The following is a 17,495-nucleotide window of genomic DNA, read 5'->3' as shown; positions in this document are numbered from 1 at the left end:
CCCTGCAGTAAACAAAGAAATACAAATTAGCTGCAACTTTAGCAGCTTTGATAACACTTTAATGCATCAATAATTATAATAAAAACATAGATATTATTCTGAAATGGGCCATTTGCATAATGAGTACTTTTACTTATGATACTTTTAGTATGTTTTGATGCTAATAGTTCTGTACTTTCACTCGTTGCAGGACTTTTACTTGTAACAGAGTATTCCTACTAGACTTCTACTTTTACTCAAGTACAAGATCTGAGTACTTCTCCAACCTCTGGTTTAGGGTTATTTCAGATTTGGAAATATATCATCTTGAACCTTTAAATCTGTTGTAAAACAGCGTCCGAACAAGGGCAGGTAGATGTTTGATGTCCAGGCATTTGTGGACAGGTGAAGCACCACAGAGTGCCAGACAACAGGATGTCCATGGGCTGACCTCAAATTAAAATTGCAAACAAATATGCAATGAAAAGTGCATTGTCAGCTGACATTTAACCCTAACCCACATTCACTCACCTCAAATGTAATGATAGCTGGGGCACGCTTTCAATGGGATGTGCATGGCTCAGATGTGCTCGTTTTAGGACTGCTGCCTGTAAAAGGATATCTGCATGAAAGGATAAGGGTGGGGTGAGGAGGCGGAGGGGGGGTTGCAGAAACAGCAAGAGAGGGAGAAAAAGGAGAGAGAGATTGCAGTATCCTCCCTGTATTTACTGTACTGTACAATTGTAAAGGTGAGAGGAGGAGGGGGCGGGGATGACAGGAGGAGGGAGTGGTGAAAGGGGAGAAGAACGCTTTTTTAACGTAATTTGCTATTTACAAGGGCGCTACAAATGTCCACGGTCCGGTCTCCCTGCCCTGGGCGTTATAAATAGTAAAGGTTAATTAGTTAGCTGAGAAATTGGATCAGGGGCGGGCAGTTAGAATTTGATCCATAGACAGGTAACTCAAGCAATCCCCTTTGTCACTGCAATCAGACCTATATAAATCCACCTTGACGGACAGCAGTCACCACAGCCTTACCTCTCTGCTGCATCACCGACCGGGAGAAAACCACCGAAACAAGGTAAGTGTGGACTCGGAAAAAGGTCTCTTCTGATGGGAAGTGGCTGATTTCTTTTTTGTTTTAAAACTTTTTCTTAAGGAAAGGTTCGCTACTGTACATTTAGAGCACTTGAATTGCTTCCTAGTCAAATGTCAGGTGCAGTAATTCCGTACGTAAAAGGGGAGACGTATTTGCGCAAGGTGACAAAAGACAAAGGAAAAGTTGTCTCTATTATGTTCAGTCGGTTGGATTAGACACTATCCTTTCTTATCCAAAAAATACTTTAAAAAGGGAACTTATTGAGATTCATGGCCGGTCGCTGCAGTAACTTTTCAGTGTCATTGTCACCTGCACACATTTCGTTCTCCAACAGTGTCAAGTTTGAGAGTTTGCTGCTGTGACTGGGCTTAATGTGTTAATAATTCACCATGGTGGTTCCTCCTACAGGAATAAAATGTCGCTCTCATCTATCCTTTCCGCTGATGCCATCGACAGTGCTATCAAGGACTGCCAAGGTATCGTCTTCCACCAATATCATTATTGCTCTCTTTGTTAGATCTTTCTCTCTCTTTTAAAAAAAAATCTATACAGTCTGGAGCCTGGACAATCAGACAATAGGGTTATCTCTTTCTGTGAAAGCCGGAAGACAGACACAAATGAACAGTTAAAGATACATGTATTCACATTGGGTTTAGATCAGTGCAGTAATCAAACAATCTGAGGTGATTTTAACAGGATGAATTGGCAGAATGTGTTAATTAAAGGTATAACAGATATGATACTGTTGGTGTCACTGGAGGTCAGAGATCAAGAAAAATGGCCTCTCAAACACTTAAATAAAAAAACATCTACATGCAGGACAACCTTCTTCCTATTTTGTGCCCTTTCTTCAAGGTTCGGTGCATTACACCACTTCATAATGCCATGCCTGTTTTCTTCTTTAATGAGAATTTTTTTTTTTTTTTTATAACTGAGAACATCCTCATTTTAATTTGTCTTACAATTGTGCAAGTAGTGTGGAAATCACGAGGATATTAAATTAAGACATAGATAAACAGGAAGAATAACTAATATCCAAATACAGAAAAGACCAATTGTAAAAGTAATGTTATTAAAATAAAAACCTTAATTAAAGGGAAAAAAACGAGCTTTTGCTAATAATTTCCTTTTATAAAAGTGTTTTTTCATGATGCTGTTCCTGACTTTACTTTCTTTATTTCCCCCAGCACCAGACTCCTTCTGTCCCAAGAAGTTCTTCACGCTGTGTGGGCTCACCAAGAAGAGCCCTGCGGACGTGAAGAAGGTTTTCGGGATCCTGGACAATGATGGCAATGGTTTTGTTGAGGAGGAAGAGCTCAAGTGAGTGAGCTGCCAGTTTACTAACTACTGTACAAACTATGATTTATTTGGTGCCCAGGAACTTTAGTATCTTCACAGCGGGATAGTTTGAAGTCTTTTTGGAACATTATCAGATTTCCATTCAGTTTTCTGCATATTATTTCACAAGAAGGGATACAGCGAATGGAAAGTCTGTCCATTGTAGTTGTGTTCACAACACATCATCCAGCGGTTCCCTCTAACTTTAGGTTTTCTTTGTCTTTCTCTGTGCGACAGGTTTTTCCTCCAGAGGTTTTCCCCAGGGGCTCGCGTTCTGACAGACAAGGAGACCAAGGGCTTCCTGAGCGCTGCTGATGATGACAGTGACGGCCGCATTGGAGCAGATGGTGAGCGGATTTCCAATAATTTCATATACACATAATACAAGACAAGCGTGTTTGTGTGTAATTACAAAACAATGCTGAGGAACAATTCTGCACATTTATTAGATACTACGTTAGAATGCAGATTCACTAAATGTGTCATATTCCTAAAGTAGTCTTGTTGTTCAGGAAAGAGAGACAGTTATAAAGGCTATCGCTGAAGTAAGATGAGCAGCAATCATAGTGACACCCTCTATGTACCCTCACACTTGTTCTGTCCTAGGATCTCAAAACTGATACCAGCAAAGTGTTTCTATTGAGTGTATGTAATATTAGAGTTCAATTGGTTGGACACAATTGTGTCAATGACATGCTGTAAACTTGAGACCTGCTCGCTCTCTTTCTGTGGATGGGTTCACATATTTGTTGGTACTTTATATAAAATACTCACAGTTTAGAGTCACACTGAGACAGGTGTCGGACAGGTGAGAAATAATAATCTCATTATCGCTGTTTCTTTTCTCCACAGAGTTCCAGGCCATGGTCTTGTCCTAAACAACTGGACTCCATCTCTCCAACCTGATCTGACCCCCTAACCCCCACTGCTTCAAGGGCTCTCTTAGTTTTAGTCAATCAATTTCCATACTGTTAGATATTTACTTTTATTTTTTTTATTTTTGCAAGACTTACTCTGGTCCATAGATATCTACATTCACGTCATGATTTTAGTTTTTTTTTTGTCTTTTTCCTAAGTCTTAGACAGATCATAAAGCTGTATTTCCCAAATGTATAAAAAAACTCCCAAATTACTGAGAAAATAAAAATTATAAAATCCAAATCCTGTGGCTGTTCTTTGTTATTTTGAATTAAGTGTACATAATTTGCAAGTTTTTGTATGTCTTATACTCAGATCACACAGGGTGGCATGAAAAAAATGCCATATGGTTATGAAGGCAAGGCAAGTTTATTTATACAGCACTTTTCTGTACACGGCAATTCAAAGTGCTTTACAAAACAAATTAAAATACTTTTTAGGAATAAATACAGTAAAAACACATTATATAATGGCATTTTACAACAGGCATTACAAGGCAAAGATAATAAAATAATAAAAATAAACACCACAGGTATACAATACTTGTTATTGTTAAGGCATACTGTAGTTCGAATATGATCATCTCATTTAAAGCAGCGGCAAAGAGATATGTTTTTAGTCTCGATTTAAAAATAGTAAGCGTTTCTGCGGACGTGCATGATTTAGGTAGTTTGTTCCAGAGTGTCGGGGCATAACAGCTAAATGCTGCCTCTCCCGTTTTGTTGTTACTCTCGGAACCGATAGCAGACCCGTCCCAGAAGACCTGAGGCACCTTGATGGCTCGTAATTATGTAGGAGTTCAACAATATACTTTGGTCCTAAACCATGTAATGATTTAAAAACTAGCAATAGTACTTTAAAATCAATTCTTTGGCCGACTGGAAGCCAATGTAGAGATTTCAGAACCGGACTGATGTGATCCACTCCAGCCCGAAGGGAGTGTTGAAATGTGTCATATACACAAGATGGTGATAGTAACCAATAGGAAGTGGACATCCATATACATCATCGTTAAGGTGTGCCTTTGTACAAGAGAAACACGGTTTTCTTTACATTTTTGTGGTCTCCTTGAATCTTTACTGATCTAACACAGCGTTAAATGGGACTGAATGTCAGACAGTGTAAGGTATATGAGAAGTGTCCTGAACACACACACTTTCTGTTTGAGGTGTATACATTACAGGTGTGTTTCGGATTGTTTTTTGTTTGTGTATGGGAGGTTATAGATTCAGAGCTAGCGCAGGGAAAAAGCAAAGGAGGTGACCTTGATGACCACCTGAGTGTCACCGCGGCTGGATCGAGTGACACCTGACCTCAGCTTTTGTAACTAAACCCATCTGAACCTTCGTGCAGCACATACACACCCAGACAGGTCACACAAAAACCAATGCATTTGCAAAAATCAAATATAAGATCAGACCGCCATCCATGCAAACACATCATCCCCAAGTAACACGCACATCAGGGATTGTGTGTGCAAAAGAAGATGCAAATTCTGCCGAAAGCTATTGCTAAGGATGCTAGCCTTCCAGGTTTTCTTGTGAGATTGCTCAGCATATATTAAAGAGTCAATCATTATAACCAAAACTCTCAGACAAAAGATTGACGCTCGCTCTTACAGCTTGGCTTCCTCCCTCCAAGAGACTGTAAATAGCATATCGTTTTTATGCACTACATTTACAGGATTCATGGGATCAAAATTAACAACTGCTTTATCCTATTACGCACCAACTAGAGGCGGTAAAATACAGAGCAACACACGTTCTGCCGGTGGCACCACATAAGTGTCATTTCAATTACCTCTATATTACAGGGGGAACCTGGTGTTTACAGCACACACCTGCCACTCACAGCTGTGGGTCATAGCCTGGTATTAGCATGAGGTCAGGATCACAAGTGTAGGATTCTGCTGCTAGATTCAGAGGGTGTGCTGTAAATAATAATCAGAGAGGGTTTCAGAGTGCTCCTTCTTCAGCAGGGCACACACTGTCTGTGTTTGTCCTAACATATAACACATTTCATTAATAAGTGATACTGTCATGAAGCCATATAGATTTATTAGCAATTTAACATGTTCAAATAAGTTACCTCCTGGGCATTGTCAGTGTATACCTCAATGAAGGACACATCTTAATATTCAAAATAAAACATATAAGATAAAGCAAAACAAGCTTTTGAGGTCATGCAAGTTACAATTAGTAGTAAGTAACTTGCAGTAGTAAGAGCAAAGACCAAAATAAGAGAGACCCCTGCAGAGTTTAGTATTGTAAATCCGTATTAAGAATTTGTGAAGTAAACCAAAAAACTGACTTTAATTATAAGCCTGAATAATGCCTGCATTTTGCTTTTCCTGCATATGCATTTTAGAGCATGTCATTTAAACACATTTTCAGACAAGGTTTTGTCTATCAAGACAAAACACTAGACACACAGAGAGACACAACACTTATCAGATCATCATGTACCCATGTCTGCTGCTATCAGTTTCTGGCCGTCTCTCTGGAGGGGTGAGAACAGGAGTGGGGGTGGGGAGTATGGGAGGCTGAAAGTGGGACAAGGTTGGGGAAGCCAGTAGGAAACACAAGCCAGAGGATACACAATGGAGCTGTGACCCCAGCAGGTCAGGAGAAGCGACTGGTAAACAGGAAGGAAATGTGAGCCAACAGGTCGACGCTGACTGCTGGATGTGCTGCGTCGGGACAGCAGGAGTACGAGATAATGTGACAAATAGATTACCTGGACTCAAGGGCGGAGGCAGGAAGAGAGAGACACCATATCGCTGTTTCTATAGGAGAGCACAGTTCGGACAGGCCAGTAATGCCCAGCAGTCCTTGATGGCTGACAATAGGGGTGGGCAATAAGGAGAAAATCAAATATCATGGGAACATAATCTTAATATATCAATATTGCAACAATATTGTAGGATACACATTATTGGTGCTTTCACAAAATGGGTAAAGCACAAATAATACAAAAGCTTTTCAATCTGGTACCTTCAAAAAACAGCACCTAACATAAAGCAGCCTTTAGAACCAGGATAAGAAAACACTTTTATTAAGATATCCAAGACGATATCTAGTCTTATATCACAATTTTGAAATATTTCCCAGCCCTAGCTGAAAATGAGACGAAAATAAAAAACAACATCAGTTGTTGGAAGGCAAAGTGACCATGAAAGAGGTCTTCATATTATTTCAAAAATACTGGCGTTAAAAAGATAGCTATCAGTAAAAAGCAACAAAAAAAAAATGGTGTAACACATTATTTTATACAAGTTCGTTTGTAAAAGTTCTGTTCCCTTATTATTATTATTTGAGCAATAAACCCAAGTCATATGGCAACGTGTGAAAATCGTGAAAATCATAAAATTACTGAGAATGACGTATTGGGTTTCCCTTATGTATGCTCAAAAGGAAGGGAATAAAGAGAGAGGTTACAGAAGAATTACAATGAAAATGACTTAGAGCTGATTTTAGTTAAAGTCATTGTAGCAGAGGTTAGAGTAGCAGTATCGTCACCTTTAAATGTAAGGATGCAGCAATATGGATCAACTTTTTTATCGAAACATGTTGTGTGATACTGTATCATGCAATTTATCTGGATGGGCGCTTTAGGATGGACACATAGGCTTAGCCCGATTGTCTGCTTTGCACTTCAATTATTAATGCCCTCACTTCATTGTCACCAAAAACTCATATCAAGGAGTGTCAGGCTCACCTTACTGATTAAGTCTGTGTGAAACTTTAATGTGCACCCCATCTTCATCTGATAACAAACTGAAGTGATCAAGTACACCAAGTAACATGAAGTTGAACCGGTGGGACGTCCGCTGTGCATTTGGCATCTCTGCTCTGACACGCATATTTTGTCTAATTTCCAGTGTTCTGGAGCCTGGAAGTATGAGAGAAGTTGCTACCTGATAGTACGAACAAGGAAGAGCGTCGTAAAAGATTTAACTGGCGTGTTAGGATGACTGGATGGGCTTTGTGAGCTATGTGAAGGAACTTTATCCATAATGCAGGGGATGACCGCACTGCCTCTGTTCCCCAACAAGCCCTGGTCCTGAGCCTCTGCTTATGATGTCTGCGTGCAGCGTCCCTTCATTAATGAATGATAGGCCATGCATATATCATTAGCCACAACCGACACACAAAGGCCGATCGTGGAAGTTGATTTCTAGCAATCTATTTCCCTTGTGCCATGAGCGTGTTGTTTACATTTCCGCTAATTGAGGTTGTATTTATAGACATCGAAACATCACTAATGCAAGTTAGCAACAAAATGCCACACCCGGCTTAAACCCCTGATTAGCTGTCACATGTGCTGACTCACCCTCAGACTGAGTAATGGCTGTCGTTGAGCAGTAGACAGGTATATGTAACTTCACCTTTTAATAATATACTTTATAGGATATATTACATACAGTATAGTATATACCTTTAATCTCCTAAAAGCTGAATAACAGTAGCTGCGTACAGCTAATCCTATCGCACACCCAAAAATCTCCACATGTACAGCGATATGATCGATTCCTTTCCAGTCTATAACATAAATGAACTCTAGCTACGCTTCTTAACTTTGATTTCAATAAGAGACATGATTGTGCCTGGTTCTACCACAGTCCAACCACAGCCTGAAAGATGTCAGCATTTCTGAGGGTGAGCCTGATTACAGAACAAAATGTGCCTTCTCCTACCACATTTTCAGCACAGAACAAAGACTGTCATATCACAGACTATAAGATCAGCATTAAAAACAACAACAACAAAAAGAAAACCACCTGAAAATGTGCACAAAATTGATCTTAATTTATTTCTTTAACTGATGCTCTTAACTAATGCTAGGCAACCAATGACCATGACCCCCATGTCAGAAACGATTTGGCACATAACCCCTGTAAAACATCACATTGTTGTTAATACACTACAGCAATGTACAGGTTAAACTAAATATAATAATGTATTTATTTGTGATTTGCTTGTATAGGCAGCTTTCTTTTTACCAAGGATTGTGCGCTAGGCTAACCAGAATCTCGCTGACGTTTCATATTTAATTCACAAATATGAGAGTGGAATCAGTCGTTTCATTTACAGTCACTCTGCCAAATAGTGAATACACATAGTTAATATTATGTAAAACTATTCCTTATGGGATTCTTATCAACTCTGAGCATTTCTAAGTATTCGTTGCATCAGGCCACACGCTGTTTCTCTGTCAGTGATCCAGTATAATTGTTCCTGACAGCACTACAAGACATAAGTCACTCCCCGCACTACACCCATACCTTCAGCTTGACAAACTACCTACAGCCTGACAGACTCCATGTCAATTGTTCCTACATGATTAAAATAACTACTGTGATCTGTCAGGTTTCAGCTCCCTCCTTAGTCTCAGTTTCTATCTCAGGTCTTACTCTGGCCATCAGATCCGACTTACCAGAGCCAGGTTGGCCCTAGTATCAGCCCCCCCCCCCCTCCCTCCCTTATGCACCAGCCCTACTTAACCTTCCATCTCTCTTGCTGCAGAAAGTGAATAATTTAGGGTTAACAAGCTGTTGAAACAGTAAACTTAATTGGGCATTTTCATTATAGACCTCTTGCTTAAGAGGACAGGATGTAGTTGGAGTGTGAAACAGTACTAAGCTGATTCCTCTGACAGAGAAGAAGGAGACTGCATGTCAAAGGAGAGCCAAGTATCAGGCAAAGTTACAGATGCTTCAATTGCTTCCTGGTAACGCATTTTGTTGCCAGGTTTGATTAAATCAAAAGATCATTTGTGATTGAATAACACAGGCTAGGCCGGTGTAATAGTTGACTGATAGGACTGAAGCAGACAGAACTAAAATAGCTTACTTTATATCTTGCCAGAAGAAATCACAGAGATGTTAATGTCAGGTGACAAAACCAGACTGGATAGATACAAAATTCTACTACATCTCAAATGCCAATGTAGACTATTGAAATGTATGTGCAAAATACATTTTAAATAATCTATCACCTGTATTCCTCAGGATCTGTCTCTACAGCTGAGATAATAAAGGTGACTGTAGAAAGCTGACTTCACTTGCAGCAAAAAGCTCCTGATAACTAATGTTAGATTAGACACAAGGTAACAACTATATTATTATTTTTTATAAATGTGCATATATATCTGCGTATTTCATTACCTTCTTAAATTTAAGTATTTCTGACAAATGTGGTTCGATTTGACCATTATGTATGACATAACTAAGAGCCACCACTTGTTAAAAATGTTAGGTACATTTGCCAATATTAACTTAAGGTTTCAAAAGGCCAATTTGTCGTGTAGATATGAAATGCCATCATGGGTGGCATGGAGAACAAGACCAAATGTTTCAGTGTTGTTTATATTCCTGTCAGAGAAACATCTGCTCCTGAAACGGCTTAGTAATAGGTTGCTTAAACCACACTTTGGGACTTGTCATGTATGATTAATATGTATGGGAAAGGAGGCTGACATTTGCAAGAATGTTTTACTTCTGGCTAAACCCTGTTAAGTAATGTCTCAACAGGTAATGTGTAAAAACCCTCACAACAAGTTGCTTTCTTTTGTAAAGATAAATCATCTCAGATTATACTGAAAGCAAAACAAAAGCAAAAGTATGCAACATTTTGATAGACAGTAAGGTGCATACAATATATATGTTAAAAACATGGCTGCTGTTTTGTACTGATTGCATATATGGTTATTCACAACACACATTAAACACCTGTTCTCAGGATTTATTACACACTACATGTTGTAGTAAATACTAATCATGATAATGACATGACAGACATGTTCCCACATTTGTCTAGAATAATTAAACGAGTAGATTGAAACGTTTTGTTTTTATATTCTCTGCACTCAGGTCAATGTGACTTCCCTTTTCAATTTAAATATAAATACATGCCATCGTGAAAAAACAATCTCTATTTGATAGCTATGTTGTGATCTTTATTTACGTTCATAGAATGACCATCTCCTCTGTTGACTGCTGACCTCCTGCACTCAGAAAGTTGGGATTTGAGAAATGAGACAGTGGCGTCCTCTAGTGCACGTGGAATGTATCATGCCAATACATTTGATCGCCCATAACTGATGTCATTGTATAATACATTATACAATAAATAACATCAATACAAGTAAATCAATGTTTATTTAATTAGCCCAATATCACAAATTGTACTTTTGTCTCAGGGGGCTTTAAGGTTTATAGAACATGAATACGCCAGAATACCCGGTGCTGTAAGCTTTTAAAAATATTGATTGAAGAGAGAAGAGTCACTGTGTTTCTCCTTGCACTGTTTACAACTTCACACAAAGCTTCCAAATAAAAGTGGGACTGGTCAGAGGAAGTGAAATACAATATTATAGCAACTCAAAGCTATTGTTAAAGACACATGCACTTGTTGAAACTTTCAGAGCAATTGAAAGTACATTTGTTATACATGTTGTATCCACAGAATATAGGCTACCAAGCAAAATAACATTGTGTGAAACACGAACAGACACAAACAATTATAAATATATAAATGTAAGTGAAAATAAATGCAGAAATACATTAAAGATACATAAGAATGTGTGTTCTGATTTATTCTCAACTTATATTTTTTTTATTTATACATTCATTTATTTATTTATTATATTTATGTACTGTTTTTTTCTCCACATTTATTTATTATTGGAATTCTATTCCTGTATTTATTCCAGTTTATTTATGTTGTACTTATACCTGTGTGTTCGTTGTGTGCATCAAGGTACACATTAAATCCAAATCACATCACAACAAGGACTATAGTTGGGCGTTCACTGGTTTGAACACACATTGGTGGTCCAGAGGTCTACGCATTGGTTTATCATGCAGGTGCTTGAGGTTCAACGATAGGGTTCAACACCCAGAAGAGGGACATCGCGTGTCTTCTGCTATGCTGATGTTAAATCTGGAGAAATTGTCCCCACCACTTTTTCAAACAAAGTAACACCCATACCTACTTGGCAATACAACCTTTTCCTTATTCTGGTTCTTCTGATTCATTCAAACTTTACCATCTCACCACAGCCAATATTTAATCTGAAACAATTTTTTTGTCTTCTTTTTTGCTTTTATTTATTTATTTAATGTAATTTTGTATTATTATTATTTGATTTATTATGTCTAGCCTTGATGCGAACCTTTTTCGTACTCAAAATGTATGATGTTCATATATGTTATAATAAAAGAAACATCACCACAGCCATATTTTACTTTCCACGGGATGTGACGTCACTGATGCCTCTTCCCTGTTACCGCGAGAGTAGTCCGGTCCGGTAGCCGCTGCTGCCCCGCCGCCTGTCAACACATCACACAGCCCTGAAGAGCCTGTCTGTGTACATCTGTGATTTAGTTTTTAACTGTTTTGTCTGTGACAGAGCGCTTACTGTCCTCCAACATGTCCATGTACCAGGTAAAGCCCGTCTGTGGAAGCCTCCTAAAGACCGATTTACCAACCTGCATGTACACCTTACCAAATATCCACGGGCAGCAAGGGGACAGCTGCACCTCTGATCTATGCTCTGAACACGCGCTTCAGGTAACTCATAACTGGTTTAATTTCGACCAGGTTTATATATATTTTGTATTTAGTTAGCTTGTATTTTACTCCTGTTGTTGCTTGCATTTCGTTTAGTTTCCCACGTTTTGATACATGCGCATTTTGCATCGTGTATTAGCTGTCTAAGCTCTCCTGCTAGCAAGCTAAGTTAGCTTGGCAGGGAAAATCACTTATGGCTGATGCAACAATTACTACACAATATTATATGAGATGTTAGCGATTATTTAACGACTAAGTTGACATGACACTGTTATATAGTCTCTATAATTGTGCTGTCAATTATACGCGTCAAAGTGCACATCATGATGGTATGTCTACATAGCAAACCCTTGATTCAGCTATGCAGTGGTCAAAGTAGTATTCAGATACTGTTACCAGTGAAAGTCATGCATTGAAAACGTTACTCAAGTAAAGGGTTCTTAGCATTGTGAGGAACATGTTCTCCTAAAATGTAAATTATTTGCAGAAACGTTCTCACATTTGAGAAGCTGGAAACATGATTTTTATTTTTTGCATGGAAACGATCGAAATAGTTCTGGCAATAAATTAAAAAAAGATGATTTAGCTCATCATATAGCTGAACTTGTTGGGTGTTATATTTGTTGGTGGGTTTACTTTAGTGCAAACAATCATGTTTTATACATCATTTTTTTTGTGTGCAAAAATCTTGATTTGTATAGTAACCAAAGCTGTCAGATATATTTATTACTGTATTAATGTATTACTTGATCATGATTATACAAGACCAAACTAAGTCTAGGTTTACTCTTTAACATCTTGTTATGAGATGTCTTTCTTGAGTCATATATATTTGTGTGTACTGTTTGATCTCAAGAATGGGGCTACATTAAATACGTTCTCTATACTGCCTTTTTATGTGCAATAACAGTACATTGTAGAGAAACCAGCTTACACAAAACTGTGGCTTGATTTTGCTCAAATAATGAAAACTGTGATGCTCATATCGTCAATTCTCTCTGTCTCCCCAGAATGGCGAGGTGGATCCAGCGGTCAAAGCTTTGGAAGCCAGGCAGGATGAGATCTTGAGAAAACTGTACGAGCTGAAAGCAGCGGTGGACGGCCTGGCCAAGACGGTGACCACCCCCGACGCCGACCTTGACCTGACGGTCAGCAGCAGCCTCTCCTCCCAAAGCCCAAGCTCCACAACCTTCACAGGAGTCACCAATCTGGACACACTACTGGGCAAGGTAAGAAGCTGGGGATAATACTAGTAAGTTCTGTGTTCGGGTATTAGCATAACTGAACACCGTGTTTACTAGTGATGCCAGAATGTATCCTTCATAAACTGAAAGCATGCATCGTTCTTTTGCAAATAACATAGTTTGACTTAACTTTTCTCTGTAGCTGTTTTTTCTTGATTGGACCCATCATTGAATGCAATAAATAACACTGTAACCTGAAAGACCTGCTCATATTGGAATTTCTCTTGACGCTCATTGAGGGTGTGGAGTGATTACTGCCAGTTTGTGCAGGCTGTATTGGCCTAGTGAGAGCAGACAAACATTGTATTACTCAATTTATTTTGGATGCTACACCTATTTACCTCCATTATCTTTTTTTATGTCACAAGGACCTCGGTGCTCTCCGTGACATTGTCATAAACGTCAACCCAGCACAGCCCCCCCTCACCCTGCTGGTGCTCCACAGCGTGCTGTGTCAGCGCTATCGGGTGCTCTCTACGGTCCACGTCCACTCCTCGGTTTCCAATGTGCCGCCGCAGCTCCTGTCCTGCCTCGGCCCGCGCCATGCAGACAGCTATGCCCGCCAGATGTTCCAGCTGGGCTTCACCCTCATATGGAAAGATGGTAAGGCACAGTGAGAGAGGCATGTGTTACAGGGTGAACTCAAGTGCATCAAAACTGCTCAAATATGGTAGTAAATCAAAACCCAAAAAAGAGAATATAGCCAAAGCTAATCGGATTCGGTTTAATATGCTGGTTCATCGTGTGTCTGCTATTTCGGCCTTCATTGTATAAATCACAGCAAAAAAGCCAACTAGAAATTAGGGTGTGGGATTCTATTGGGTGTGTCTGGGGTTTGAGAAATATATCCTAGATACAATACCTTACTCTACCAAAGTAATGACTGTAAACAAAGAGTGATTCATTTACTTTGAGCTTTTTCACTTTCTTTAATGTTAGTCACTTTTGAGAGTGTAGAAACAATTCATTTAAAAAAAACAAAAAAAAACTTTGGGGCTTTTTGCTGTGGAGTATATAATGTGCCTTTTCTGACCAATATAGATAGCTTATAACATTACTTAATATGTGAAAGCTCATGTTTTAGTATAGCCATGTCTAACCATTCCAAGCCTTGCTTTTATGTTGTAAAAATGTGCCTTATTGACATGATCTGGCTGGCTGTTAAATGAGTGTGCACTTGTTAACCAGGAACCATGTCTTTCTTTTGCCTTATCCACAGTCCCCAAACTGCAGATGAAGTTCAGCGTCCAGAACATGTGTCCTATCGAGGGCGAGGCCAACGTGGCGCGGTTCCTCTTCAAGCTGCTGTCCCCCTACCCCAGTGACGCTGCTCTCGCCACGCTGGTGGACAGCTGGGTGGACATGGCTTTCTTCCAGCTGGCAGAGGGTAGTGCCAAGGAGCGGGCCGCTGTCCTGCGGGCCCTGAACTCGGCTCTGGGCCGCAGCCCCTGGCTGGCCGGGCAGGAGTTCTCCCTGGCCGACATGGCGTGCTATTGCTGCGTGTTGCAGAGCGGCCCTGCCTCCTCTACTCCCTCTAATGTGCAGCGCTGGCTCAAGTCCTGTGAGAACCTGGGCCACTTCAGCCCGGCCAAGCCGTTTCTGCAGTGAATGGAGCTGGGACACCTGAAGGGTGTTTTTTCAGAGCAAAGTGAGAGAAGGGCATTAGAATATTAAAATATCCCAGCCATGTCTGGAACACCCTCTAATGCTTCCCTCCTTACTGTAATATATCACTGACAAAGACTCGGTAGAAACAATATGGTTGACAGGGAAAGTAAATTAAGAGTATATGTCGTCGCCATGCTGCTTTTGTATAACAAAGAGATTCTACAGCTATTTTTTGAAGGGAGGAAGCATGAGAGGACTGAAGAGACAAGGGCTTAGGGATTAAATCAAAAGTACTGACAGAATTAACACACGCTGTACACCTTCCACCCACTTTGTGCCTAACATGATCCTGTTCTAAATGTGTGTAGGGATGGGTATTACTCTGTGGTTTTTTAAAGTAATACTTTGCAGCCTTTTTTCTGAAATCATTAAAAACTACAACTTTGGATCAAACTTTGAAATTGGTGCCTGGGGTTTATTTTATTAGATCCTCAAGTTACATTTACTGAAGTGCACCTCTGTGTCCAACAGGTGGCAGTATTGGCATTTTAAAAAATGAAGACAATTGTGTCGTTCATTCATTCATCTGCTTATCCTATCCAGAGTCACAGAGCTGCACCGCATCATACAAGAAGTGAAAGGTAGCGAAGCATTTTGCAGGTGGCTCTTTTATGCAAGAAATCTCATCTTTGGGAAAATCTCGCCTTCACCTGGCTTTCATTGGATGAGAACATGTACATTAACACAGTAAGGACATAAGTGCAAACACACACTAAGGTTTGGGACTGACAATGAGCTAATCACTTGAAATGATTGTACTGCAAAAATTAAGTTAGCTGTTTTAGACCCAACTGTCATTTAGGGGCCGGACTAAACCATGAAAAGGAATCTGAAGAACTGCAGTGATCGCTTGAACTTGCTTTATCTGAACAACGTTTCTCTCTTCAGAACTTCCTCAGGTAAAATCCATGAAGACAAACAGCATCATGCAAATAGCACTATAAACATTATGGCTCTAGTCTTGTGAGAACAAGCCAAGAGCCATAATCAGACATAATCATTCCAATCAGGACGCCAGAGAGCCAAATGTATGCATCCAAGTTAAGTTATCAATTAGCTAAATAACAAAGGCTACATATTGCTACAGTGATATAAAAACATTTGATTAGGCTTTTTTGTTTTTACATATTAGTCCCATATTTCACAAGGTAGCCTAAAGTCTTACTTAAAGACTTTTGTAAAATGTGTTCTAGTCTTATTCCCCTAATGGGAATTGATTCAAAATGTATGATTACTACTGTAAGCTCAGTGTGGCGTTTTTTTTTGTAAGCATACCGGGAAAGGTTGCTGGCGTCCTCTAATTGGCATTTGATTCCCAAATGAAAGCCTTTAGTATGGTGCTGTTAACATGGAAATGGTTGTTTCAAGATGTTTGCCTGATTGATATATAAAGACAGAAACGTGTGCTAACCGAGTTGGAGGGATGAACAGTGAGATGGATTCTTTGTTGTTTCTCCACGTCAGGTTTTAGATTTTTTAAAACTTCCGTTTAAGACTTGGTTGTGTGCGAGAACAGTGAGACCTTAATGGAAACTTGACTTGAATATGGCGTCATACAAATATTTATTGATTTGGCCATGTTTCATAACAGTAATGCAGATATGACTGATATTCTGCAACCTTTCATATTGAGAAGCCTAGTATACACTAATGTTAAACGTGCTAGTGTACACAGACCAATACTTTTCTCAAGGTTGAAAAGAAGATAATTAAAAATTCTCGTCAAACAAACACAGATTATTTTAAAAGTGACTTCAAGTTTGATTTAGTAGTCCAGCAGTTATTCACCCATGATTAAGCATAGGTAATGCAAGGCAATTCTTTTCTTACCAGTTGACTGTATTTTACCTGTTTATCCTTGTGCAAACCAACTGAGCATGTGTGTATCACATTGCATTTCTGCAGCAGCCCTTTAGCTTCATACAATCCTGCTTCCCTTATCGGCCTTATGTTGTTAAAGCTCTTTATTCCCCTTATCAGCTGATGTGTTGTTGAATACAGTCCTTACACCCTGTCTCTCAAGCAGAACATGCTTTTGGGAAGCAGTGAGGGCAGTTTAACTGTAGCCCACTGCTGGAGAGTTTTATATCTCTGCCTAAATCTTAGTGGCTTCAAAGAAATTCAAAGAAAAGTCAAAGAAATACAGATAACTGGAAAATATAAACATATAGATTTCTACATGCACTGATGTTGAAAAGAAGAAAAAGCAAATCCCAAGGCGATTCATACTCTCTCAGGGCCGACATCTTCAGAAGTGACATGTTTTTGACCGCTCAGGTCCACACTGCCTGTGTGTGTGTGTGTGTGTGTGTGTGTGTGTGTGTGTGTGTGTGTGTGTGTGTGTGTGTGTGTGTGTGTGTGTGTGTGTGTGTGTGTGTGTGTGTGTGTGTGTGTGTGTGTGTGTGTGTGTGTGTGTGTGTGTGTGTGTGTGTGTGTGTGTGTGTGTGTGTGTGTGTGTGTGTGTGTGTGTGTGTTCTGACATCATCCAAACGCTCTCAACTGACACCTGGACGCTCGGTAAGGAATACACTCGGGACTCTGCAGCAATGGGATTTTTGTAGTTTGTGTGCTCTGTGGCTTCTTTGAAACAGTATCTGCAGATGCACTTTTGGCTTAATACAAATAAGGCAGCCAACCCCAACGTCGCTAAAAAAAAAGGCACGACAGACAAAAAAG

General features: G+C 39.6%; 2 protein-coding genes across 3 annotated transcripts; both read left to right on the top strand.

The window, feature by feature from the left end:
• Positions 1-769: 769 nt before the first annotated feature.
• On the top strand, positions 770-3,577 carry pvalb8 (parvalbumin 8). Its single transcript, XM_079645776.1, has 5 exons — positions 770-1,060; positions 1,487-1,554; positions 2,266-2,398; positions 2,654-2,763; positions 3,269-3,577. Exons 2-5 carry the CDS (start codon positions 1,494-1,496, stop codon positions 3,292-3,294), a joined length of 330 nt encoding a protein of 109 aa, XP_079501902.1. The 5' UTR covers positions 770-1,060; positions 1,487-1,493; the 3' UTR covers positions 3,295-3,577.
• Positions 3,578-11,609: 8,032 nt separating this feature from the next.
• Positions 11,610-15,220, top strand: aimp2 (aminoacyl tRNA synthetase complex interacting multifunctional protein 2). Of its 2 annotated transcripts, none has more exons than XM_079645770.1 (4): positions 11,610-11,781; positions 12,918-13,136; positions 13,520-13,754; positions 14,371-15,220. In XM_079645770.1, the coding sequence occupies exons 1-4, from the start codon at positions 11,767-11,769 to the stop codon at positions 14,757-14,759; spliced, it is 858 nt and encodes a 285-aa protein (XP_079501896.1). In that variant the 5' UTR covers positions 11,610-11,766; the 3' UTR covers positions 14,760-15,220. The 2 variants fall into 2 exon arrangements, with proteins under 2 accessions (XP_079501896.1, XP_079501895.1); XM_079645769.1 differs by having other exon boundaries at positions 11,612-11,907.
• The last annotated feature ends 2,275 nt before the right edge of the window (positions 15,221-17,495 follow it).

The sequence above is a fragment of the Notothenia rossii genome, assembly GCF_949606895.1.
Source record: "Notothenia rossii genome assembly, chromosome: 8".
In the NCBI taxonomy this organism is placed as follows: Eukaryota; Metazoa; Chordata; class Actinopteri; order Perciformes; family Nototheniidae; genus Notothenia; species Notothenia rossii.
This window is presented reverse-complemented; position numbering and strand designations above follow the sequence as displayed.

What these genes read in the sequence shown, in the direction of transcription:
- pvalb8 (XM_079645776.1), top strand. Translation starts at nt 1,494, where the DNA reads ATGTCGCTCTCATCTATCCTTTCCGCTGATGCCATCGACAGTGCTATC. An exon ending in GTTGAGGAGGAAGAGCTCAA is followed by an intron (nt 2,399 to 2,653) that starts GTGAGTGAGCTG and finishes TCTGTGCGACAG; the next exon opens with GTTTTTCCTCCAGAGGTTTT. An exon ending in CGGCCGCATTGGAGCAGATG is followed by an intron (nt 2,764 to 3,268) that starts GTGAGCGGATTT and finishes TTTTCTCCACAG; the next exon opens with AGTTCCAGGCCATGGTCTTG.
- aimp2 (XM_079645769.1), top strand. Translation starts at nt 11,767, where the DNA reads ATGTCCATGTACCAGGTAAAGCCCGTCTGTGGAAGCCTCCTAAAGACC. An exon ending in GCTCTGAACACGCGCTTCAG is followed by an intron (nt 11,908 to 12,917) that starts GTAACTCATAAC and finishes CTGTCTCCCCAG; the next exon opens with AATGGCGAGGTGGATCCAGC. An exon ending in CACCCTCATATGGAAAGATG is followed by an intron (nt 13,755 to 14,370) that starts GTAAGGCACAGT and finishes CCTTATCCACAG; the next exon opens with TCCCCAAACTGCAGATGAAG.